Here is a 25262-nt window from a genome sequence, read left to right on the forward strand (position 1 = left end):
TAAGAGACAAGAAACTCAAAGGCAAGAAGCAGGGAAGAGATAGGAAGAACTGGAAATAAATAAGGGAACAAAGAGCTATAAAGGAGGACTCTAGGAGGGACAGTAATACAGCTAGGGCACACAGTGATTTCCAGATTATTTCTCACATTGCAGGACTGGAAATTGCTCAACACCTCTCCACAGAAAACATCAGTGAATACTGTTTCTGTTGTGGAGCAAGGGAAGCACTTACATATCTGGTGAGTCCTCCTTGCTGATGTACTCTTCCAGGATGCTAGTGTCGATGTTAGATGGCTCCAGAGCTCCATTAATGTCATGGCCTGCAAGGGGAGAGGAGGCAGAAGCAAGAGCCATGAGAAGGACATGAAAGGCAAAGGCCCTCACCATGCAGGTCAGAAACACCACCAAAGACCTTTGCCAAGTCAAGAAACCGATCTGAGAAGATTAGTAGATCCTTTGTTTTGAAAAGGTCTGTCCATACCCATTTGCACCCCAGCGTAAAACCAGACAGGGACAGCGCGTATGGGACAAGTCAGGGTGGTGACACAGCCCGGGAAGTTGGACACACAGGTGGGGCTCATCTGCAGCATCCTGCGGGGCACACTCCAACCGTGGGTCAAGCGGGCTTTGTAGGGGCTGGGTTCAGGACACATGGGAGAAGGGAGATCATGGAACCAGGCCTGAGCTCCACGGAGCACGAGACCTAGTTCTTGCCCAACCACCACCAACTTGGCCCTGACGCAGCCCGCAGCAGCTTTGTCAGCAAAGCTACAAGAGCCGCCGGCCTTGCCGGGGCTGCAGTTAATGGCTGATGGAGGGGCCACAGCAGAGAGCGATCTGTGCAGAGGCCAGGGCCCTGAGGCAGGACTCGGTGGTGCTTTGGGAAAGCTGGAGTCCTTCCCTTTGGACCCTTGCCTCCGCTCTGCAGAACGTGCTGGAATTTCTCCACCACTGCCATGATTGCCCTGGAGCAGCTCTGGATGCTGCAGGAGCCCTCCTCCCTCTCCTCTCTCCTGCGGGGGCAAGCAGTGGACTTCCCTCTCCTTTCTCCTGGAGGGCTCCTCCTCCCCTCTCCTGCTCTGGGGAAGCTGGGCCGGGTTTTGTTGACAGAAAGTGCTTTCTTTATCTGTCTCTCTGAAGTGGGAGTCTGCAGCCCTCTGGGGTCGGTGCCAGCCCTCGGTGCCAAAGACACTGCCAAGAAAGTGGAAGAGAAGGCCCGCCCCCCCCGCCGCCCCCAGCTCCGATAACGAAGACGGGCCCTTCCCAAGAGGCCCGAATGCTTCACGTCCAAGCACAGTGTCCCCGGCCCAGGAGGAGACCCGCTCACGGCCCCCACCTCCTGCAGGCGAGGTGGTGGGGAAAGGTCAGCCATTGAACCGCAAAACCGAAAACGGGGGGTTTCAGCCCGCACCCGGCCAATTGCAGCACTCCCCTCTGCAAATCCCTTTCATACCAAGACAAGCAAATCGGCAGGAATAAATCCAGCCAGGAATTCTGCCAAACGGACAGGGTGTGTGTGCGGATGGGGGAACTCTCCTTTAGTAACCCTGCCTAGGGGGGACAATCCCGGGCATCCGTTCCCTTGCAGGACACCTAACACTTTGTGCACCATGTGCCTCCACGGTAGAGCCCGGGGACTCCGGGGACAAGGAGGTGACACTCTCCCATGTGAATCCTTGTTACAAAGGGACGCATCCAGAGCACAGACATGCAATGCTAGTGCCGGGCTGGCACCGCAGTGGGACGAGAACAAGGCAGGCAGAGCCTGTGAGGTCCTGAGCTGCACCAGCACCTCCCTCGTAGAGCTGCAGATGCTCCTTCATGACAGCCATGTCCTCTCAACTCCTGAAGTGGCAGAGATGTGGTAGTGACCATGCAGTTGTCCTCCTTTGAGTTGTGGTTGGCTGGAAGGGCTCATCAAGGGCCAGCACCATGGGTGCTTGTGTCCCTCACTCAAGCCCCAGGACCTTCACTACACCCTGCACCTGATTCTTCACCACCTATGGCTCTACCAAGGCACCTCTTGTGCAAGGAGCCACCCCTCGGCTTCCCCCCTGTGAGCATCATCATTGGCCAAAACCTTCTGCCAGGGGTGAGCACTGCCCCTCTCCGCCACCTCGCCCTTGGTCAGACACCAAGCTATAAATCACGATGTGTTTGGCAAACATCCACCTCAAAAGCTATTGGAAGGCCCATCTTCATCCCAAGGCTTAGGGTGGGGACCCAGATTCAAGGAAGCAAAAAAGGCACTTGACCGATTTTGCTGCTTTTTTTCACAAGCTACTGAGCCTGTCCATAAAAAGATCTCAAGATGTCTGACCCCAACAGGATCCCCTCACACCTACACACTCCAACAGCTTCTCCACGGTGGAAGAAGAACCTGGGACCTGTCCAGAAAGGATGGGAAGTCCTCAACAGACAGCAGAGCTGCTGGGCTCACATATTTTTCTGCTACCTTCTCTTAAAAGTCACCTTCAGGAGCGCTCAGCTGAGACCCAGGCAAAGGGTGCGATAAGCAACCTGACGCGAGAGGTGCGTCAGCTGTGCCGCTGTGATAACAGCGTGGCGGGGGGCCGGCTGCGCATGTGTGATGGGAAAAATCTGAAAATAAAGGACTTTCCTCGGCCTGCGGATGGAGGCACTCGTGCCAGCGACAATGAAGCAGGAACGTCGGGGTAGTGGGACTCGCCGGTGTGCCCGCACGAGGAACATCCCACCACCCGTAGCTTCCATGCAGGCCGGGCTCTAACCAAAAGCCAGCTTAGGTGATTAATTAAAAGCTAATACTTCTCCACAGAGTCACGAGCTCCTAATGACACTAACAACACTCCCTCCCCCTCCAACGTGGGGATTAGGAGGGAGTAGGAAGCCACAAAGCAGGGACCCTGGGAAGCATAACACCCACACGGCCCCACATGAGATGGACTCCTGCATCCCCTTGTCCCAGCAGGAGAGAGATGGAGGAGCCCAAGGAGGCCCCAAGCGCTCCTGTGCTGCCAACATTCACCTCCTTGCCATGGGAAGAACAACAGCAATGCCCATGTAGCACCTCCTGCCCTACGGCCCTGCCTCTGCACCAGCACCCGCTCCAAAATGTTCACTAGAGCTTTTGTCACCTGTAACCCCGCTGATGTCCCTGAAGCTCAACAGGACAAATTCTGCCCTCCAGCCTGGAGCAGTGAGCCTGGAGAGGTGCTGCAGTCCCCCGCAGAGCTGCCCAGAGATTACCTTCTTGCAGAGCAGCTTATTAGCATGCTCTGCACACAATGAGCATCGTGGGGCAGGAGGGCACCAGGGCCAAGTAATTCAGCCACGCTGTACAACCCCCCTGCTAACATGCTGACCTCCCTGTACAGACATGGAGAGGCTCCTCAGGTCAAACTCTTACAGGAAAACCTTCCATTTCACCACTCCTTCAGTCGGTGCTGCAAACAAACTCCCAAACCTGCCAGATCCCTTTGTCCTGCCTTCCTCTTGACCCCCACATTTCCACCCCTTCCTCACAAGAGGAAGGAGGAGACCCCAAAGGTAAACTCTGCCAGAAAAACAAGATGTTAAACCCGCAGCACCCTCCTTGTGAGCAGCGCTGGGCGAGCAGAGGCCCCTGTACGTGTGAGAATGTCAGGAATCCCAATGTTTGGACTGGTTTTCTCTGCCTTCCCCAAACCTCCAAACACGATCGACATCCAAACGGAGGTGCTTCCTGCACTGCCATCTCCCCACTGCTCTGTTTGAATGGCGTGGGTCTGCCAGCTCGTCTCTTCTAGCGACATCCTCTTGGCTCAGGGTGCTCCCTGTCCCCTTTTCAGGTGCTCTGCTGCATCCTGTTTTCGATCTGAGATGGGCATGCAGCCTTGGGGTGCTGAAAGAGTTAAAGGTGTCTGGCCCCTGCGAGTCGTCATATTTACAGGTCTGAGAGATTAAACCCAGAATTTACCTCGAGTGATAGGCTGATAAGTTTATGGTATTTCTATTTATAACAGTCCCTCCCCCACCTATTCTTGCTCTGTTGCCTGTCTTCTAATCGCCCATAATCCTGCCTGGGTCACCTGTGGGTGGGAGGAAGGGAGAGAGCTGAGGAACTTCATCCTGGGATCTGCTAACGAGAACCAGATGTGGGAACCTGGAGATGACAACGAGGTCAACTGTTTTCACGGGCTGGGGAACATCAGCGAAGGGTGGGGGAATGCCAGCGATGAGGAGGAAGAGAAGAGGTTGTGCCAAGCCGAGGGCCTCCCCGCAGCACTGTAGCTGTGCAACAGAGGCTGAATTTTTGTTCTCAGTTTCAGGGACCCACCGCAGGGGTGCTGGTTTGAATTAGAAATGAAGCACTCTGCTCTGCCCTGAGTGCTGTGAAAGCCAGTGAGAAGAGGACTGCAATGAAGACAAATGGAAACCCACAGACACTGGTGAGTGTTTGCTGCACGCTTCCATTCCTCTGCTGCCATCTCAGCGCTGTTTGGCTCCCAAAACAGAAAGGCTCAGGAAAGGTACCTGCGACGGCCTCCGCCACGCCTGCACTGAAGGTCTGCCTGTTTCCCCAGACACTTCTCCTGAAGTGCCGCAGACGTCAGGGCTGTAGTGCTGCTGTGCACTCACTCCAGACAGGACAAGGAGCTCCCAAGGCGCTGTGGAGGCCAAGCCCTGACCCCATGGCCAGGAGGGGGGCAAATACCTGTGGTCTCCAGCATGCATTGGAACAGGCGCCGAGCCTCAGGAGCACACCAGCCTGAGCAGGACAAATGCTGCCGGGCACTGCTCCCAGCAGCGAGGCATTGCCCGATTCAGCACAGCATCACTCACAAGCTCAGCAGCGGCACACCATGCCCAGACGGTCAGTGCCGCAGCGAGGCGAGGCGCGTGGCCCAACCATGTTCCCCCCAGGTTGTGCAATCGGCAGGCTGGGCTGCCGCATCGGCACATTCCCGGGGCCCCACGCCGCTCTGCACCCCCTTCGCCTTCCTCCCGTGTTTATCCTTCGGCCCTGGAGGATTGGCTGCCGGCCGGGCCGCGAGCACGAGGAATCCAGGCCACGGCTCGCTAACCAAACACCGCCTAAGCCCGGGGAGCTGTGGGGCCAGCGCTTGGCTTCAGATCCGCTCCTTCCAGCCGGCTCTGCCCAGCACAACAGCTCTGGCCCACTCTCGCAGGGAATGGCATCCCCCTGTGCCTGCACTGCTCTGGGATGGGACACTGTGAGGGATGGGAGGCCACGATGGAGTTCTGTCCCTGCCCAGAGGCCTGGGTGACACAGCGGCCAGCTGGGGACAGCGCGCGCCTTGCTGAAGGGACAGCGGGATGAACTCCCCCTCCTGCCACGCTCCCAGCCCAGAGCTGCCCAGAGGGTGCGGAGGGGGGACACATCCCCTTCGGCAGGAGGGAACGCGACCCCGCAGCCCTCGCCTCCCCCCAGATACCGGCCCAGCATTCCTCCTTAATTAATGCTCTTTATTACCTGACTGTAACGATAACCAGTCACTCCCGGCAGAAGTGGCTCCTGTAACCCGAGTGGGACGCCAAGCCAGACCTCTCCCCCATCTCCCCTAAAGAGCTTTCGGGACCACCCCGGAGCGAAGCCTCTGCTGCCCACAGCACAGAAAGGGCCCCCGGGGCCCCCTCCCCGACCTGCAGTGCGGCTCCCCCCCGGGGTGAGCCCCTCCTGACACATGGCTCCCCTTCAGCCCCTCCAGGACAGCCTGCTGGGGTCTGCACAGGCTGCCAGTAGGGGAAACATTTATGTGGTACCAACCCACACAGCTCCATGACTTTGGGGACCTTCACTTGATCCAAGAGCGACGGAGCTGACCTGCACCAGCTGGTTACTCACCCCAACGTGCCATCACCAAGTGGCTCCAGCTGAGTTAAGACACCCTTCTCTGGCACACACAAACCCAGTGCATGCCCCTTCCCACCACAAAGGGCAGCACTGCCTCAGTCGATGCAGAAGTACAGCCGCTACCCCACACCTCCTCCCAGGGACATCATGTTGTCAGCCCACCGCCAAGGACATCACCTGCCCTCCTGAAGCAATGGGGCGGCTCCTGCATCCGCACTGATACAGAGGTGGGGTTTAGCCAAGGCCCCAGATTCCAAAAAAGAGCTGTAGGGTCTGCAGTGGCCAGAAGGACCCTGGAGCAACAACCGGGCTGAACGGCGAGCCAGTGGCAAACCTCCCAGATTACAAGGTGCAACCAAACCATCACTGGGCTGCAGCCCAATGCTGAGGCAGCAGCAGCATCGCCAGCAGCATCCCCACATCACCTGGAAAGCCCCCCTCACACAGGCCCACATCTCTTTAGCTTATGTGCGCAGAATAGATCTTACAAAAGTGCCTTTGGATAAGCCAGGAAGCGTCCCTAAGTGTTTAACATATCCTGTCTCAGGCCCACAGCAACCCTTCCTCCCATACCTGTTGCTACTCCTGACCTCCTAGTAGGGAGGTGATACAAGCCAGTATATGAAGCCTGTACAGGTATACAGACAGAGATAATGCCCTCTCTCCCAGGCCCTGGGGAAGACAAGGTGTGTGGTGAGACATCCCAAGGCAGAAGAGGAGGCAAAGGAAAGCATCACGCTACACAACAGCAGGGCAAGGGCATGTCCCTCAAGGAGCCTTGCAGAAAAAGGCAAGTGGCTCCATACAGAAGAGGTGAGTGAGCCCCATCCTCCCTCCTGAACCCTCTTCTTCCTCCTCCCGCCTTCCTTCTGGCCTCTCCACCAGACACCTGTCAGCACCTTCTCCCTCTTCCAGGCCCTCCCAAATTTCCCCAGCTCCCATCTCTCCTTGTCCGTTCCCTCTCAGAGCCGCTATCCCTCCGGACCCGAGTCCCTTCTCCTTCCGGCTCCCCACCCTGGTCCTGGCCTCTCCTCCGCCCTTGCCAGCTGTGAACCTTGGCTTGGATAGAGCCATTGTCCTCCGGGCATCGGGGCCGAGGAGGAGGAGGGGAAGGTGTGAGAGGGGACACAGTGGAGCGTTTGTGTGTGTCCCCGCTGCCGTCAATGCCCTGCTTGTCAATTCATACACTAAGATGGCAGAAACAGCAGCACCCACACAAGCGTCGCCATTTGGCGGGTCCAAGGTGCCTGCCCAGGGGGGCACATTGCCCTGTTTGTTTGGAGAACCAGAGGCAGAAGATAACGCCTTTATCTCCCTCCCCAGGCTGAGGGTGCTGGAGGGCTGGGAGGGAGGACAGCAGGACCAGAGAAGGCCACTCCATCTGAGCGCGCTGGCGGCTCCCACAATCGAGCTGAAACAGGGGCACCGCCATGTGAGGCCGGCTCCGTGACCCTTGCGCCCCCGTTCCCTGCCCCAGGAGGAAGATGGAATGGGGAGAGGCCTTCAGCCTCTGGATGCCTTCGCTGAGGCTCCTCCGTGCTGCTGGCTGACCGCCCCACGGCCGAGCAGCACCGCGCACCCTCCTGAAGCCCTGCTCTGGCTAGGGTTACGGCACACTGGCCACATGGCCGCTCTGCTTGGCCAGCCTCAGGTGAAAGACAGGGCAGAAAAAAGGAGACCTCTAAGCCAAAGCTTCCGCTCTGGCACAGAAACCCCAGCTGTGCTGCTCCTCTCGGCCACTGGCTATACATAGATTGCAAGTTTTGGGGACAGGAGCTTCTGCCGGGTGACGTCCGTGAAGGCCTGGCTCAGCTCTCCTTCCTGTCTGTGTAAACTCTCTTCACTGAGAATTATTATCTGAACATATTGGCGATACGTGAAAAAAAATAAATAAATAAATAAAGATTGCCAGCTACATATTGACATTAAGCAGAGACTATGACCCACTGCCTCGGGCCATGGTCAACAGTGACTGGGAAAGGAAATAAAGAGTCAGGGAGGCAAAGGGACTTGACAAGAGTGGCAGAAGGTGCCTGTGCAATGTCACTGCCCTGCTACCGCCAGGCAGAGCGCCCCAGGGACACAGCCCCGGACACTGACCTCGCTGCTGGGCCACTGACACTGCCGGGCTCCTGGAAAGGCTTTGAGGAAACTCAGTGGCCTGGGAGCCACACTGGGGCCCACTTTCAGCCCCCTTGTGAAGACCTGCACAGGAGACTCGGGACTTGGAACTGCGCTGCTTCCCCTGGAAGCCCCCCAGCACAAAACAATCCTTGGGCGTGAAGCTGAACAATCAAACAGCAACAGAATACAAACCTACAGGCAGCCAAGCATCGCCAGGAACACCATGTCCAGATCAGGCGTCTCGTTCCTCCCTTCTAGCTGGGAGGCAACAAGGTCCCTCCTGTCCAGCCTGGACAGCCTCCAGAGGAGGCTGAGTGTACGAAGGCAGAGCTCTTTATCCAGATGGGACTTCTGCCAGGGACTGGGGAGGGCCATCACTGCTTTTGTGCAACCAATCTTTCACAAACAGGAGCATCGGGTCATTGAGATCTTCCTTCTCACACTGCTGGGACATGCAACTGTGCAGCATTTGCTCTTGGCACTACATGGCAATAGCATTTGCTCCAGAAACACTCCTGCAAACACCACAAAAGGCACCAAGAGCTTCTTTTATCACTGTTTTCCCCTACCATCACTTCAGGAAGTCCTCATTCACCTCTGCTTCACTGGTGGCACAAACCTCCCAAGACCCAATACCACTTCCCAGGATCCAAGAGCAGAGCAGCACGACCAAAAGAAGCAGACCAGTCAGGCAGACAGGTTCAGGGCAGTCATTTCTTTCCCCAGGAAGGAAAGAAGAAGATTCAACGCATCCTGCTTCAGCATCCCAAGTCTTGCTTGGCAGCCACGGAGTATGAACGGGATGTTTGTAGGTACTGCCATGGGTGCACGCTGCCCTAGAGAGCAGTGGTGGGGTTGCCCAGCATGAATCTTTGTGCTCTGCCACTTGGCTCCGGTTCAGGACTGGTTCATGAGCTGATGTGCCGTGCTTGTGAGTTCTTGCTCTCCTTGTGCTCTTGAAGGAGGGATGGACTGAAGGACACTAAACACTACTTCTCTGACTTCATCCATCTTAAGACAATACAGACTTATATCCCTGAGTCCACAGAATTTTACCCAGTGTCCCCCATCAAACCCAGAACTTCTCGCTGCACTGGACGCATCCTTTGGACAGATGCAGTCCTGAATTAGGCTTCAAAGGATCAATTCATCTCCTGAGAAAGGAGAGACACTAATAAACCTGCACCCTTTTTTTCCTTGTCTCAGTTTGCATGATGCATCTCCATTCCCTTACCTACTAAAGAGCCTTCTGCTCTAAGAAAGCTACTTTTCAGAAAGACGTTCATGGACTAGCTCAGTCACCTTCATACTTTGCCTTTTCCTGAGCTAAACTAAACTTCTCTAGCCAATAATAATTTAAAAAAAAGGCTCAATTAAAATGGTTATTTAAAAAAAAATCTTAGAGATTATTGCCATACTGGCTATTTCCTTATAGGCTTTCAGACTGAATGTTGTTTTTGTTTTGTTTTGTTTTTAATTTTATTTTATTTGCTGTTTGCATTTTCTGTGAGCTTTCTCCTGCACTGGAACATAGCTCCTGCACCAGGGATTTAGCAAACAGTTACCAGACAATACAAATCAGATACGAAACGTCCCGCTTGGATCCCATCCACCCTGCAGGCTCTCTGTGTGTTCTGGGTCTCACTTCAAAGCAGCACGCTGTCCGGAGCAGTGCAAGCGAGGAGAAAAAAGGTGCCTGGCATGCTGCTGGAGGACGTGGGGTGGGGAGGGCAGTGCAGAAGTATTCACACGGACTAGAGGACGAGGAGGTCAGCCTGCTGGGAGGCACTGGCTGCACGTGTGCCTGGAGGCAGAACGGCTCCACGGGCTCTCGATGCACAGAACGAGCAGTGTCCATGCAAAAGACAAGTGGAGGCAAATTCCGGCACTGAGAGGAGGGCGAGATGTACCCAAAGCGGCAGAACTGTGAGATGAATGTCATGGCAACGTGGCCTGGGCTGCGAGGGGCGGACAACAGCAGATGAGAGGTCCCCACCAAGTAGTGAGTGCAGAAGAGATGCACAGGGAAGGTCAGGGACCTGGGAACCAAACCGAGAGCCCTCTCCTGGCACCTCAACCTGGGCAGACCTCTGGGAGCCATCCCTCCTGTCCTCAGCACGGAGGCCAAGCGGCAGCAACAGCGGCTGCTGCCCAGCGCCGCTCACCCAGCTCCTGCCACAAGAGCAGAGTTCACACGCAGCTCCCGTGCCGCAGCACCTGCTGGGAAAAGCAGGTCACAGGCGAACCAGGCAGCCCGCTGCCAGTGCTGTGACAGAGTCAAGTTACGAAGGAAGGCAAATCACACGAATCGCGTGAGTCATTAGATCAACAGATTAACAAAACTCTTAGAGCCTTCTGTCTAGGCCAGCACAAGGTCACTCACTCCCAGCTTGCCCTGCGGGGCTCCGCGCCGTGCGTCTGGACTTTCATCGCTTCCATTTGGGAGACAATGCCGCAGGCCCACACTCAAAGTCTGGCTGCTCTCCTCGAAGCCTGACCTGAATGCTCCCTTTCTTATCTCCATTCACTGCCAGTGCCTAAATAGCACAAGGATCTCACAGCTGGGCCATTCACTATCTCCTAGCCACAACTGCTCACAGGCCAACTCCTCCGGTCTCGACTGCCATCAACCTGACATCAAAGAGCAGTGTAGTTACTGTCAGAGCCCCCCAGGACTGGTACCAGCACCAAAGCCATTCAGCATTTCTTATTGCTGATCTCCGCCTGGCAAAGTTTGACAGTGGCACACTGACTGGTGGGATAGCAACAAAAAGGAAAAAATATATATATTCATTCTTACAAAGCGTCCTGAATCACCACTTGAATGCAGCACGTACAGGCTGGGAAACACATAAAAAAAATTCCTAATAGAAAGGCTCCAGTATTTAGGACTAACCACAGCCGCACGAGCCCTTGACATGACATGGCATCTGTGGCGGTGACTGCAGAGTTCCCTGCGCACAAGCAGGCCATCGAGCAGACATAGGAGAAATGGTCCTGGCTTTCTGCACACCACGGCTGGAGTCCACAGCCCGCTCGTTGCAGAGGAGGATATGGAAATATTGGAGAGGTTTTGGAAAAGGTTGAAGTAATACTGCCAGGGATGCATATAAGAAGCTTTACAAAAGCAGGTTCCCGCCTGGGCTATTTGCTGCCGGGAGGCCGAGTGGTAGTGGTTCGGTCCTCACATACAGGAGCTCACATTTGGAGAAAGCGGTCTGCTGGGGGCACGTTGCAGCTTCACAGAGAGGATATGGCAGCTGGTGTGGGAGATTTGACAGTGACAGCCACGAAAGGAGATGTTGTTCCTGGCAGGGAAGAGCAGCTCTCCACGAGGGGTGAAACCCATGGGTCGGGGCCCATCTGCTCCTCCGTGCCTGCAGAGCACAGCCGCAGCAGGCCCAAGGCCCTCGTGCATGACTGCAGTACAGAATCCTAACATTACTGGTCACCATCTTGGGACCTGTCAAAAACTACCCTCAAAGAGTTGCTCTAGGAGCAATTATACTTCTCAGATATCGTAGAGGCCCCTTCTACTTGCAGGGCCCACAGAGCCCTGAATCCCAGACTGCAGAGAGGCAGCAGAAAGCTTCTCAGCAGAGACATAAGAAGTTCAAGGAGACAAGACCAACCTTGCTCAGCACAGAAGGCCACCACCATGGCCTGCTCACTGACTGTCCTTCAGGTTCCTCACGTCACTGGGTAAAAGGTTTCAGAGGTAACTTGGTGATTACAGGTTAATTTAGGATTTTCCGCTCTACAGGAACAATCTGGAAAATATTTTCCTATTTCCTTATCCCCACTGTAGCTCACCAGTCCTGCCAAGGGACTACTGTTGGCTAAATTCATTCAAAGCACGTTACTGCAACTCCCAAGCTCACAAACTGTCCATGCAAGGGGAGCAGAGTGCGCTGACTTCGTCCCGCTGCCCCCAGTGCCAGCACAGCGCGTGGGGCTTGTCCCTTGCCCGAAGGCTTTCTGCCAGTTGCCAGCTGTGACGGGAGCTTGCCTGGTAGCTGCCACACAAGTGACAAAAACATTCCTTCACCTCACAGGAGAAGTGCTAAAATCTACCACAGACCTAAGCTCCCTCCAAGGGCTGCAGGACAACTCCTCGCTGTCTGTGAACAGCAGCAGGAGCTACGAGTGAAAGGTGACAGAAGAGGCTGGAACGGCTGCGGTGGTGGCTGTGACCAGTTCTGGGGGGGAAGCTGAGTCAAGAGCATGAGCGATGAGAGTCAGCCACCCACCCCCAAGGCAGCACAGCCACTTTGCTTTATTACCCCACTCTCCTCTCTTTTGTGACAGACCCCAACACACCTTTGGAACAGCACTGGTGTAACCCGCAGCCAGGCCCTACCCCACCAGTGAACTTCTGTGCTTCCTTGGGGGGCTCACTGCGCGCTGGGCTCTGTCACTAAACAAAATGCCCCTTTCCCCTTTTGCAGGTTCCTGGGTCTCCCCTAGCAGTCCCTTCAGACACTAGGAAAGAGCAATACCACATCTCCAGTTGTGTATGTCAGCGCTTTTGCTTTAGGTCGAGAGCTGAATTAAATCGGACATTTGGCACGATATGCCGCCCTCTCAGTGCTCAGGGAACTCCCCGGAGCCCTTCCACCCAGCTGCACCTGCAGATTGGAAACAGGATGCCTTCATCCCGGAGAGGCTGACCATCCTGCTGCCCCCCCCCGCGCCATCCGTCCCTGTCCTGCTCGCCGCAGCAGGAGGGCCACAAGCCGTGCGGGGACAGCAACTGCTGTCCAAGGTACCACTGCTCCCGCACGCCCGCCGCCGCGCTGGAGGCGAGAAATGAGATGTCTCTTTCCCTGGACTGTCCGCACCCACCGAGCGAGCACAGCGATCTCCTTAGGTTGTTTTTACAGTACTGGCTCAAAGAGCGTCGGACCCCACGACGTCTCTGCTCACAAGGGGAGAAAGCAGTTCCCAAAATCACTCACCTCTCAAGTCTTCGCAGGGGACTACGCCAATGCAGGTTTTTTAAGGTTACTGCAAATGAATATCTGACGGTGTGTGCTAAGTCTCTTTGACTCAGTGTCCCCCAGAGAAGTCCTCAGCCCAGGCAGACTCCCAGGGCTGAGCCAAGGGCAAAGGCTATTTTGCATAGTCCAGTGGGATGTATTCGTTCCTGTAAAAGCCCCCAACTACAGCTATATTTTTATTTATTTGTTTGTTTTGTTTTTTAACAGCTAAAACACAAACCCACAAACACACATGATGAGAAGTCCCACAGTTCTCCCAGCAAGGCTAGGTTGTGAAGATCAATCTCATGGGTAAATTCTTACTGGCAGCAAAAACAACCATCCCGTTGTTCTTCCACTGCTTTACCTGGAGGTTGCACTGCTCAAGGCTGTTGCATGGGTCAGGCTAGAAGACCTGATGGTCCTCTTTGGCCTGAAACTCAGTTAAGCCTCGTTATTTTAAGAAAGGTAATTCCAGAAGGTAATTTCATCAGAAGATGCTGCCACTACCTGGGCCTTATGAAATTAGCAAGGAAAGAGGAACAAGCAGTGCTAAGAACAGAGGCAAGAGGTCACTTTACCCCAGGCAGTCCTCAGCTGCCTCTGTAGGTGGGGAGGCCCATCCTTCCACCCAGACCATCACAACTCGAGGGCAGAGCCTGCCTCTCACCACCAGCCTGAAGAGCTGCTATGCAGCCAGCGGTGAGGGCAAGCACCTCGAACTTCCCAGAGGCTCGCTGACACGAGGCTGCTGGATTTATTAACAGTCCCATGACATTGCAGAACAGCAAAACGAGATTTAACACTGCTCTCCTGTATTGACAAAAACCAACAACCAACACCCTGACCCCTTTAAACAACAGGTCAGCCAAAGCACAAATTCTACAGAAGTTGGGCTTCAGCCCTGCCGAAAGAGAGAGCTCCACACGTTTCCTTCAGTGACCATCATCCGGGAGCAGCCCGCGTTCCTGAAGCTCATGGCCCCTTCCCATTTGCTAACGTGAATTGTTCACTGGCTGGTCATCACCAGCTCAAAGCACAAAATAGGGACACATCCGACCAACTTTCTCCATCCTGTTCCTATCTAGCTCTCAACACTCACTCTGTGTGGTTTAGTTTCCCTAACTGCAGAGAAGAGGGCTGACATAAAAAGCTAAATAAAACCTCACTACCACTCCTGCTCAGAGAGCCAACTGAAAGCACGCCAGCCTGTGTATGAGGGGCCAGACCTCTGCTAGTAAAAAGCACTGTGAGTGCCTAGTGAGGCACTGCTCTACAGCAGGGGGGGCAAGCGTTTGTGGTGTCTGGTACTAGGCTTGCAAACCATCACAGCTCACTGTCACCGGTACCATCCTCATCTCTTTCAAAGCTAAACTTGGCTTGGGTGAAACACTGCAGGTTCTGGACAGCCCAGTGGTACAATCACCAGCTTATTTGTGCCTTGGCTATATTAAAAGAACTGCGCTGAAAATTCACATAAAAAACCTGTAAAAGTTCAGTACAAACATCTATCAGTGATCATCCATGATGTTTCAACCACAGATGCCTCCTGGGTATAACAGGGACATAGTGTCCGTGTCTGAAAGCAGGGGAGCATAAAAGGTCCCTGCCCTGATGTTCCAGAAGAGCATCCTGTTAGACTGCGTTGACTTTTGACCAGTTCCCCCTCTCAAGCCCCTGCACAACCTCCAGCAGCTGAACATTTCATTCTGGGACAAGAAGCCCTGTCTGCAGGTCCCACATTGGTCTATCTGGTGTCCCTTCGGGCCCCGCAATGCCAACAGTGAAATTAGTTTTGAAACATCACTTATCACCCCTCTTTCCCCTCTATGTTTTCCACTATGCTGCATGTGAAAACTCATCACCACCCAGCTGTCCATCCCAACAACCCCTCATGAGGGCTGAACTAAAACAGGGGAGATGGACAGATGCTCTCCTACTGCCCACCCAGAACTCCCCACTGACCTCAGGTTTTGATTCGGATGGGATCTCATCAGGGAAAGGACTGTTTCTGCTCTTACACTGAGCTGAGCATGGATCATATTGTCAGCAAGCAGCCAACTGTGAAATGGCTTGATGGCCCTTATAATGCCCTTCTTAGGCTTTTGCTTTACTTTAAGCAGGTGTTTCATTTCCAATAAAGTCAAAGCGCGCTTTTTAGTGCTTTATTGAATCAATGTCCATAACCATTGCTTGTCATAACAGAAGAGATAAGCCAAGATCAAGCTCACTGATAAATTGTTTGGTTTCCTGTTTATCTGGATTTCCAGCAGTTAGCTGTAATCCGCACAACGGAGTAAAAGTTATAAATGATAGCTGTTTATTAATAAGTATTTTCAGGCATACGAAATAAGTGAATCTGCATGTTCCAAATTAAGTTTTATGCTCTCATTATGCAACGTTCACTTCTCAAGGCTGCAAGCAAGAGCAGCTCTGCATGCCCTACAGTCCTTGCCATTAAAACAGACAGACAGCTTATAGGACCTAGGCTTCCAACTCTTTGGGGAACCCTGCCTGTGTCTTCCCCAGATCCTGTCCCATGCCCACCCCACACCTTCTGCATCATCTCCTCCCCATCAAGTACTACCATCTTCTCTTTGGAGAAGGAAATCGGATCTGTTTGGCACTCCAAGTCTCAGGAGGCAATACACCACTGCAATGTTAGGGTGATAAGGAGACCCTACAGAAGAAAAATTCAGTCCCGGCAAAAACTGCTTTCATAACCCTTTTATAAAAATCAGAGACATTAAAGGCTAGACCACGGCTGTCGGCACTGCATGTGCCTATCAGCTCCTTATTTACTTCTGGTCCCTTCCCACACTGCTTCAGCTAGCCTGTTCAGTCTCTATTCACACTATGCACTGGTTTGCAATCACAGCCCCACTTGTTTTGCTCTTCCCAGTGATGCGGTTTGTGACTACTTAGGGCATAATTCAGTACATCTCCTTCAATACACTGCAAATGAATAATGAGAGCAGCAGAAGAAAAGAGGATTTGATAGAGCAAAAGGGATGAGAGATGGGGAAAGGGAAGAGTGGGGAAAAAAGGAAAAGTTCATGCAGTCTAGAGAGGCTAGGAAAACCTTAACCACTGAAGACTGACGCCAGCTCTCCTTCTACTAAGCCCATCACAGCAACTGGGGTGTGAGAGAGAAGCAATGATGCAGCACCAGAGGGAATGGCTCCCACCCCTGCCTGCATCCCTGCACACAAGCCCTAGCCCTGGACACGTCATGGGTTATAATCACAGCCGTGCGGCACCACACCAGGACCTCTTCCCCATGGTTCTCCCTAGCCTCTGCCCTCAAATCCCGACACCAAGCCTATTTAAAACCCCGGTCTTGGCGCTTCCAACCAGCCCTCCTCCCCAGCAAAGCCAGTGAGTGTTTGCTCTCATTCCCCAACAGGTCTGGTACCTCTGCTTTGCCACTCTCTCCAGCCCCGCGGCCCTGCTCCTAGACCCCCCTTTCTCCATTTTCCGTAACCGCATCAAAACAGACGAAGTTCAGGGAGATAAGCGCGGACCCTGAGTATCACGTTGCACTTTCCCTCAGGAAGGAAGCCTTTCATTCAAACACGCCTTGAACGTGCCCTGGGGCATGCTAGAAGGAAGGCATGCTGGATGCGCAAGAGTTTGCCAAAGCATGCCAGTCAGGAGGAGCAAGAGGTTTTATCCATAAGACCCAATGTGGGAGCCAACAGGTAGCCAAGCGCGGTGTCCAAAGCAACCCACCCCCTACACCTAGAAGCACCCCTTCCCACGCACAACGGTCTCCTCCATGGGCTCTGCACCTCCCTTGCTGATCCGACAAGCTCATCTCTCTCTGTCTACCCCGAGCTCTGGAAAAGCCCAAGGCGTCACGGTGCAGGATCTCTCTCCTGCAGGATGCTGCCCCCTGAGCGGGCGCACAGGAGAGGCACCCAGCAAGCACCAGCTTGGGCCCAAGAGCCACGAGCCCCTTCCTGTTTGTGTCTCCAGTCACAGCTGCTCCCCTGTCCTCTGGCAACGCACATGCTAGTTAATCATTCCTCAGACACATTTAGCTTATCGGAGAGTGCAAAGTCCAAGCCCCTACCAGTAATACCACTGGAGAGAGGCAAAGGGGTTACCCAGTGAGCTCTGCCACAGCAACACCACCCCGAGCAGGGAAATCCCAGGCAGAGGTGCACCGTGAGTACACCAAGCCATGGCCTGGGACCCTGTGAGGGTGGCACCAAGGACAGGCAGACTCCAACAGCACTGCTGCAGGCCAGGGGTCCGTAGGTCACACAGCCTTGCACCATCCTGGCACAGCTCCCAGCTCCAAGGAGTGTTTAGGTCTCACCCCAGCCACAAGGCCGCAGAGCAGAGCAGGACAAGTGCAGCAGGGTCCCAGCTCACTTCCATCTTTTAGAGGCCTCTTCTGGTTTTATTTCTCACTAAACGACCACGGGTAGAGAGTGACAGCAGGGTAGAAAGTGGCGTGGAAGCAGAAAACAAGAAGAGGCCACAACCGCTCGGGTAGGGACGTACGTCTGGGCAGTGCCCAGCTCTCCACAGCGCTAACCCAGCGGCCGCTCCGTCCCAGGGTCCTTGCAGCCAGCAACACAGCAACTGGGATGAGTCCGGCCCCAGACAGCCAGCCCCAGCAAACGCTTTGCTCTAGCAGAAAAGTGAGAGAGAGCAGAGAGAAACCCTGCCTCGCCTACAGCTCTGTGCAGCTGGCGGGTCGCTGGTCACAAGAGGCGGCTCCAGGGCTCCACGGAGGCTTTCATCATCTCTCCTCAGCCCCCAGAGTACATCAGGAAGCTGCTGAGATGCTCTACACTTCCAAGTGAATGTTTCCAGGTCACAAAATCTGCTTTGCCTCCTTACCTTGCAAGCAGCCTTGATTCCAGTGAAGAAGCCAAAGTGCCCCTGCTCTTCATAGGGTCCAGACACCAAAAAACATGGATGGGCAATGGGGGGGCTTTTGGAGAAGTTGTGGTGCTGGTTGTGCTGAAAGCTTTCCTCCTCCAGACTCTACAGTCCCTTGGGCCTCTCTGCGAGATACCACAGGACAGATGCCAGCACACATCCCAGGTTAAGCTCAGTGAATGATTCTCAAGCACCAGCTCCTGCTTTGTACCTTAGGGGGAAGCTGGTTTTAACCTCCTGGATGGGATCCACACCCTTAGATCCTACTCACATCAACAGTCCTAACCCTTGTGCCCCCCGAAGCCACGTGAGAGCTTCCACATCCACATCTGCTCTCCAAAAGACCAAGCTTCCACTTCTGCCTTCTCGCACTCATGTCTGTGCCCGTGGGAAACCCAGCCCACTGACATCCCAGCAGAGAAACGCTCCCCCTGCAAACACCTCTACGAAAGGGCAGCACCAAGGAAAGCAGAGATCACGTCTGTGCTCCAGGGCGCAGCACCGAATGAAGAAACACCTCTCCACAAGGCTCCTGGCCGCAGCCACCCGCTGAGCCCAGTGTGCTAGGACCAGACCAGCGCCGCGGCCGCCTGCCCCTTCAGCTCACAGGGCAGGGCCGGTACCTTCATTTCACAACAGGCTTGATGGGGTCAGTGCCAGCACCTTGCAGTGCCTGCCCTCATACAAAGGGATACGGAAGGACCTACAGCTGCGCTTTTCCCTCAGTCCAGCCGGACCCCCCCGTCCCACCGCTCCTGTCGGGCATCTCCTTCCCGCAGCAGCCCTTGTGCAATCCCAGCCTGGGAGCAGCCCGGGTCAGCTCTGAGTCACCAGCATGCCCGTTTCCACCAGCCCGGTCACACCTCCACGCGCCTCCCTTCATCTTCCCCAATGGCCCCCTCTCGCTGCCACCTCCTCTCCTCCCAAGCCCTGCCTGGTCCCTGTCCAGCCATGGCTCGCAGGACACCGGCCTGCGGAGGACACATTAACCAGAGCGCGGACAAAGTACCTCTCGCCGACCCCACGGAGCCTCCGCGGGCGTGGGCACACGTCGCTGTCTGAATCACAACCCACCCCTTATCAGACATCCTCAGGGACCCGCCCTCCTACCAGCAGCTCCCTGGCCTCACTCCATCTGGATGTACCCCATCCTTTTCCCCCAGGAGCTTTGGGGAAGGTGAGGAGTGAGGGCTGCCCCCAGAGAAGTTCCAGCACACTCATGAGGCCACTCTGGAGGCGCTAGCCTTGCTCTAAGAAGCAGACGAGGACAAGTGCTTTGGCTGAAGGCTCTCGGGACCTCCTGCTGCTGGCCCTGCCGGGATGGAGGTAGCAGCTCCCTCTGCCCAGGAACACCTCCCAGAGCTGCTGATGATCTCAGGGGAAAGCTTTTCTCTCCTCTCTTCCTTCCTCCTCTGCGCAGGGCCTGGGACGGAGCCATGCTCCCCAGCAGCCTCGCGTTACCTGCCCTCGTTTAGGACACGTGCTGAGCAGATGCGGACACCAGGCTGGTCGGGCAGGGGAAGCTGGAGATGGAGGGCAGAGATGGGAGGTCCAGCAAATAAATCATGCTGGAAAAAGAGATGGAGAGGGCAGAGAGGAAAGAAAGCTGAGCTGTGGAAGGTAAGGAGGGATCTGTGCAGTTACCTGCTCGGATCCAGCGCATCCTGAGCATGGTGAGAGCAGATGTCAAGCTCCCGCCGTGTCCCTGCTCTCCCCCTCTGTCATTATGCTGCCTAGCTCAGCTTGTCCAGGTCCCAGGGCTGCTGCCTGCTGGTTTTTCTATTCCCCCAGGGAAGAGTGGGAGGGCCAGGGAGGAGGCTGGGAGGCTGCTGCTGCACTCTGGGATTTGGGCCTGCGAGGGGATTACCAGGAGGGATGGTCATGTGTTTGTGCTGTACCAGGTTCCCCAGGACCACTCTGTCACGGGCTAACTCTGCTCAGCAAAGGGCTGCGCACAAAGCCTCTTACCTTCCCCGCTGCGCCAGCCCAGCCCCAGAGAGATGGTCACACTGCAAAGCCACCGCTTCCCCGGCCAACCCTCCCGAGAGCCGGGTCTCGGCACGGAGCACCTGGAGCAACACGCAGCAAAGACCACGCCGTGCTTTTCGTGTGGAGCCTGTGATTCTCCGCGGCCTTTCACCAGTGCTTCCCCTCACTCCTGTAAGGCCAAAGAGCTCTGCACAAGCACTGCGGGTCAGCCTCTCTCCAGCGCAGCGCCAGAGCTCCAGGATGCACTCAGGGATGCAAGGGCAGACAGCAGCTGGACAGGCAGAGGCTGAACAGCGAACATGAAACCCAGCTCACAAAAAGCCATTCCACTCTGTAACTCAAAGGAGCCACTCTGATCCTCTGTAGTTACATCGCTACATCAAGACCTGGTGTCAAAAAATGCATGTGGGGATGGCCGTCCTGGCCCATGGCTGGCTTCTGTCCCTTCTGCTACCACTGTTCTCAGCCACAAGAGACCACCAGTCTCCCCTCTGCACTCCTAAGCAGCCAGGAAGCCTCCAAAGCAGCCCCTTCTTTCTCTACAACTCTTTTGTGCACTCCTCCAAGATTTGTCCCCCCGGCAGAAAAAAGGTCGCCATGTGCTCAGCAGTCCTGGTGAGCTGTAACTCACAGCGGGGGTCACCAGCACTGCCTGCAGCCAGAGCCCCTCCAGCTCAGGGATGCTTTCCCCCCACCATTTGGCCAGCTCTGAAGAAGAAAGAACGATTCCTCATCCCTCGAGCTCACCGCTTTGCAGTTTCATGTTGGCAAAAGCTTCACTGGTGGAGTCCTCTGCTGGTTCCTGTCCATCAGCAGATCCCCACGTAGGTGTGCAGCACGCCCAAGCAGCACGCAGACACAGCCCTCATGACGCAGCACAGTGGACGGGGTGCGAACCCACAAGTCCTGGGTTCAGCTCTCTGCCTCGGCCCCCTCATTTCCTCTCTCTGCACCCAGGGAAGACGGGGCGATGGCCCTGACCTCCTGCAGGGCAGCATTTCCTATGCACACGTGGAAAGCGCTCCATAATACACAATAAAAATCACCAAGAAAGGAACCAATACCATTAACACACATATGCAAGCACTCCTACGGGTGAAAACATTCACTAATACAAACACACTTGCTGCCTCACTGATAAACTGCCCGGTGCTCGCCTGCTCCCCCCGAGCCGGGAGGCTCCCGCGACCGCCCCAGCAGCAAGCACAGTGCCCTGCGTGCAGGGGCACACGGACACACAGCCGCCCCGCTTCCAACTGCTCCAGCCACTCGTGCACAGCAAAACATTGTGAGGACCAAGATAAATCTGCTGGGTTTCACGGCTCTCATTGAAAATCCAGCCCCTTCCTTTTTACTGTCTTTCCCAACTAGAGTTCAACTCAAAATCCTCTAAACTTTTTGCGTTCGCTATTCTTTCTCCATCTCTTGCCCTATCCCCGTGCAGCCATCTGCCAAACCGCCCACTCCCCTGCCCCCCAAGCCCAGCTCTGCACATCTTTCCCGATATACATTCTTTAACAACCTCTTATCTCATAAATTAGCCGAGAGAGAGAGGGATCCCGAATAGCTGAGCTCTGTCGTAACTGTTTCCCTTACGCGAGTGGTAGGCAGGGAGGAAGGTAAGGTTTCTAGCAGGATGCCAGCCAAGGGTCAGACACTTTCAACTCCCTACTTTTCCTTTGATACAAAATACAAGCGCTCTGGATAAACACTCCCAATACTATGGAAAGACCAAACTGAGCTCCTTTACCTCCGTTGCCAGAACCCCCAGCATCCCACGCTCTCTCCTCGAAGCTGTCCCAGCCGCCTGCCCGCAGCTCTCCTCGCCAGCTGCGGTACCAAGCCAGGGCAGCAGTGACCCCAGGCCCAGCTGGAGGATGCTGAGGCCACGCTGCCAGCGGTGGCACCCACAGCATCTTCATCCCCGGGAGGGCATGAACCTGGGTCCGATCCACCTCCCCCCTCCGAGGCCGCGCACACTTCCTCCTAGTCCTTTCCCAACATCAGAGCAAAGTCCTAGACGGTTCACATCATTGTTCCACTTCTCCTTCCTTGCAAGTCTCAGATCTCACTGTCACAGAGCGGACAACTACACTCCAGGGAAATAAGGATACCCTGCCCCAGCAGATGCCCAGAGCCCACTTTATGAAAATCAGGGCCCGTCCCTTGCAGCTGAGAAGACCTGAGCCAGGACCCCAGATCTCAGGTACGCCTGCTCCCCAAGACAAGCCCTGCTCTGCAGCCAGGACCCGCGGCACCGTGGCCGCAGCCACGCGCCAGGATTTGCCCTCGGCAGACACCAGCTCTCTGCCGCACCTCGGGCGAGCACAGCCCCCACTCCCCAAAAGTCTGCGAGAGACCAGTTAATCCTTGTCTGACACTTTGAAATACCGAGCGCTGCTCAAGCACTAAAGGATTACTCTTAAATATGGTGGGGTTGCCTGCAGCCGACTCAGGTATTGTGCAACCAGCTTCAGGCAAACGAAAGGGAATTCCCTAATTATTCCAGGGCTTTCAGTGTGCAGGAAGAAGAGCCTTTAGCGTGAAATCTCCACTTGAGAGAAGGTGATCTGTGAGAAGAAAAAGGATTTTGCTATAAAAGAAAACTGCAGCTTGTACATGTGTTCCCTGCAGGAAGGGGAACAGCACACACCTTTGAAGAAGTTACAGGGTAGTGAGGAAGCTGGTTCCACTAACGAATTTAGCCCTCTAAATTAATAAACTCGAACAGGTCCATTGTTCATCGTTATATTACACATCCAGGAACTATTAATCCTTCTGCACACTGAGATTCCAGGGCAAATCCAACTCTGCGCTGCAGAACTGGCCATTTCAGGCGCTGCCTTTCACTTCCAAATAACCGGGTCAGTTTGGCCGCTGACTCCTTCGGAGCACCGCTACTGGAAGCGTGCACAAGAGGAAAGAGTCTCACTCCTTCACCTCGCTGCACCAACCGAACAGCAACCCTTCGTGCCCAAACTTTCTCCGTTTCCCTTCTCGCCCTCAAGCACCGTGTTGTAACAGCCGCTCTTTAACAGCACCGCCAAAGGGACCAAAGGAAGTAAGGAGCCACGTTGGGCTCTGCGAAAAAGCTAAGCTCAGAGAAGTTCTTCAAAGGAAGTCATACGAGTAAGCGAATAGCACAGATGGAGAAATCTCCTTCAGCCCTGGTTTTCCTCACTCTCTGTTTTTACATAGACAAGATGCTTTTGGTTCAAGAAGGAGAAAGAAAGAGAACTAGAACGACAGAAAGAAGGAGAAAATCAAAGAGAGAAAGACAAATATAACAAAGAGAAAGAAGGAAAGAGAACGAGAAGAAGAGTCCCAGGATAGTTGAGGCTGGCAGGGACCTCCTGAGGCCATCTCGTCCAACCTTCCTGCTCAAGCAGGGTCACCTAGAGCACCTGGAAAGAAAGCCAGATGGACAGAAAAAGAAAGAAAGCCTCCAGCCTAAGCAAAGATGCTCTGGGAGAGAACAAGATTCCACTTTTACAAGCAAAAACAAGAGGCAAACGGCTGAAGCCTAACGCCTGTAGCTGATGTTGGGGTGCTGAGCGAGGGCTGCGTGGGGTGCTGGGGAGGCGCACGGTGCGCCGAGGACAGCAGGTGGGTTGAGCAGGGTTAGGAGCTTGGTCCCAGCGGCAACCCCAAAACAAAACGAGCCCCCCGAAGGCTGAGGAGAAAACAGGCTGGGAACACATGATAAGAACCCGTGTGGCGAGGCTTCTGTCCTCGCTAATCCTGTCGCTCCCAGGAACCCAGAACCACGGCTGGAACAAAGAGGGGATGCTTCGGCCTCTGAGGGGACGCGTTACTGAGGCATCGCACGGACACTAGGAGAGGGGAAAGCGAGAGGTAAGCAGCTTGAGCCACGGCTCGGTCCCAGCTTCTCCTGAGAGCATCTTCTGCTTGTGGCGCACCTTCCTCTTCCTCCACGGGTCCAGTCCTTCGGCCAGCCAGAAAAACGGAGGGGCTGTGGTGCTCCCACACCGGCGGAGTGGAGCGAGTGCAGGCAGCACACTGCCCAGCGCCCCCGCAGCCAAAGCACAGCACAAGGACCCCCGGGGGAGTCCCACGCTCCAGACCTGACCCGTGCACGCAGACAGCTCTCTGCCGACCGCGGGCCGAGCCACAGGCCGTGCTGCCACCAGCTCCAGGACCTGTTGATGCAACGAAGCCTCGCTGGGACGGGTGTGTTGTCGCCCCTCGACAGGCCCACGGCCCACACAACCGAAACGTCTGCCTGGGAACGGGCCCACCAGAGAACAAGGGGCACGCGGCGTGGGGCGCAGCACCAGAAAGAGATAAACAAAGACAGCGAGCGGGGAAGAGAAGCAACGAGGGTCAACCAGGAAGAGAGGAACGTGCCAACAAAACCGGCCCAGGGAGAAGCTGCGCTGAGCCAAGGGAGGGACAAGAAAGGGCAGGAGGGTCCCAGCGCCTCCCCAGCAGCACGGCTCAGCCCTACGGACTCCCCAGCTGCCGCGAGCAACCACGTCTCACCCCTGCGTGACAAATTCTCTTAGCAATCACTTTTCCACCCCGGGCTTTGGTAAAAGCTGCCTCCAGTTCGCACTCACGTGAAGGAGGCTGCGCTCTGTGACGGGGTCCGGGCTGCGGGCGGACAGCAGAGCCCTGCAGACACCGGTTGAGGCACCGGTTGTTGCGGGGTCCTCTGCCAGCCCCCCCGACGGGTGCCGAAGACGGGCGACGTCCCCGCTGAAGCTGGCAGCGGGGAGCCCGTCCCGGCGGCCGCAGTGCGTGGGGAACACGAGTGGGCAGAAACTCGGCCCCGAGGCGAGCCGGGGGCGGCCAGGAGCCGCGACCCCTGCGCCGAAGTGGCTGCCAGGAGCCCGGCCCGAGGCACGGGGACGGTCCCCGCCGGGCAGCGGGCGGAGAGCGCAGCGCTGCCAGCCCCGGGGCGGCTCCGCGGGGCCCCGAGGATGCGAGCCGGGCCGGGAGCTGCCCAGGCGGCTTGGACCTGCCCCGGGGCTCCGCTTACCTTCAAAGAAGCGCTGCAGAGCCTCCGTCTCGTCCACCACCTCCATAGCTGTGCCATGCACCGGGCGGCCGGGCTACTGTCCGCCGCGGGGCATCCCCCGGGGCCGCTCCGCAGCGCTCCGCAGGGCTCCCGGAGCCGCCGGCGCCCAGCGCGGCCGCCGCTGCCCACCGGCCGGCCCGGGCTCGGGCTCGGGGCTGCGGCGCCGCGCTCCGCCTCCCTCCCTCCGGCCCCGGCCCCGGCCCCGGTGCCGCTCCGCCCCCGCCGCCCGGCGCCCCCCTGGCGGCCCCGGCGGGCAGCGCAGCCCGGGGGCGGCCCCACGGCGGCCGGGGGGCGGCCGGCGAGCGGAGCCGGGGCGCGGGGCGTAAATGAAGTCACAGTTGTCCGAGCGCAGTTAACCAAACGCCGGGCCCCTGCCAGGCGCAGACTGTGGGGCCAT

At 55.9% G+C, this 25262-nt stretch overlaps 1 protein-coding gene across 5 annotated transcripts in view; it reads right to left on the reverse strand.

Moving 5' to 3' along the window:
- Window positions 1-25062, reverse strand: part of MYRF (myelin regulatory factor) — a 63812-nt gene extending 38750 nt beyond the window's left edge. For 3 of the 5 annotated variants that reach the window (XM_083836927.1, XM_083836925.1, XM_083836923.1), the window contains exons 1-2: window positions 24827-25062; window positions 233-320 (exon numbers count right to left, since the gene is read on the reverse strand). In XM_083836927.1, coding sequence (XP_083693053.1) covers window positions 233-320; window positions 24827-24872 — 134 coding nt within the window. In that variant the 5' untranslated portion in view covers window positions 24873-25062. The remainder of the gene's footprint in view (window positions 1-232; window positions 321-24826) is intronic. The other 2 variants (XM_083836926.1, XM_083836924.1) reach the window with 1 other exon arrangement.
- Between the last annotated feature and the right edge of the window lie 200 nt (window positions 25063-25262).

The sequence above is a fragment of the Anser anser genome (genome assembly GCF_964211835.1).
Source record: "Anser anser genome assembly, chromosome: 5".
Classification (NCBI taxonomy): Eukaryota; Metazoa; Chordata; class Aves; order Anseriformes; family Anatidae; genus Anser; species Anser anser.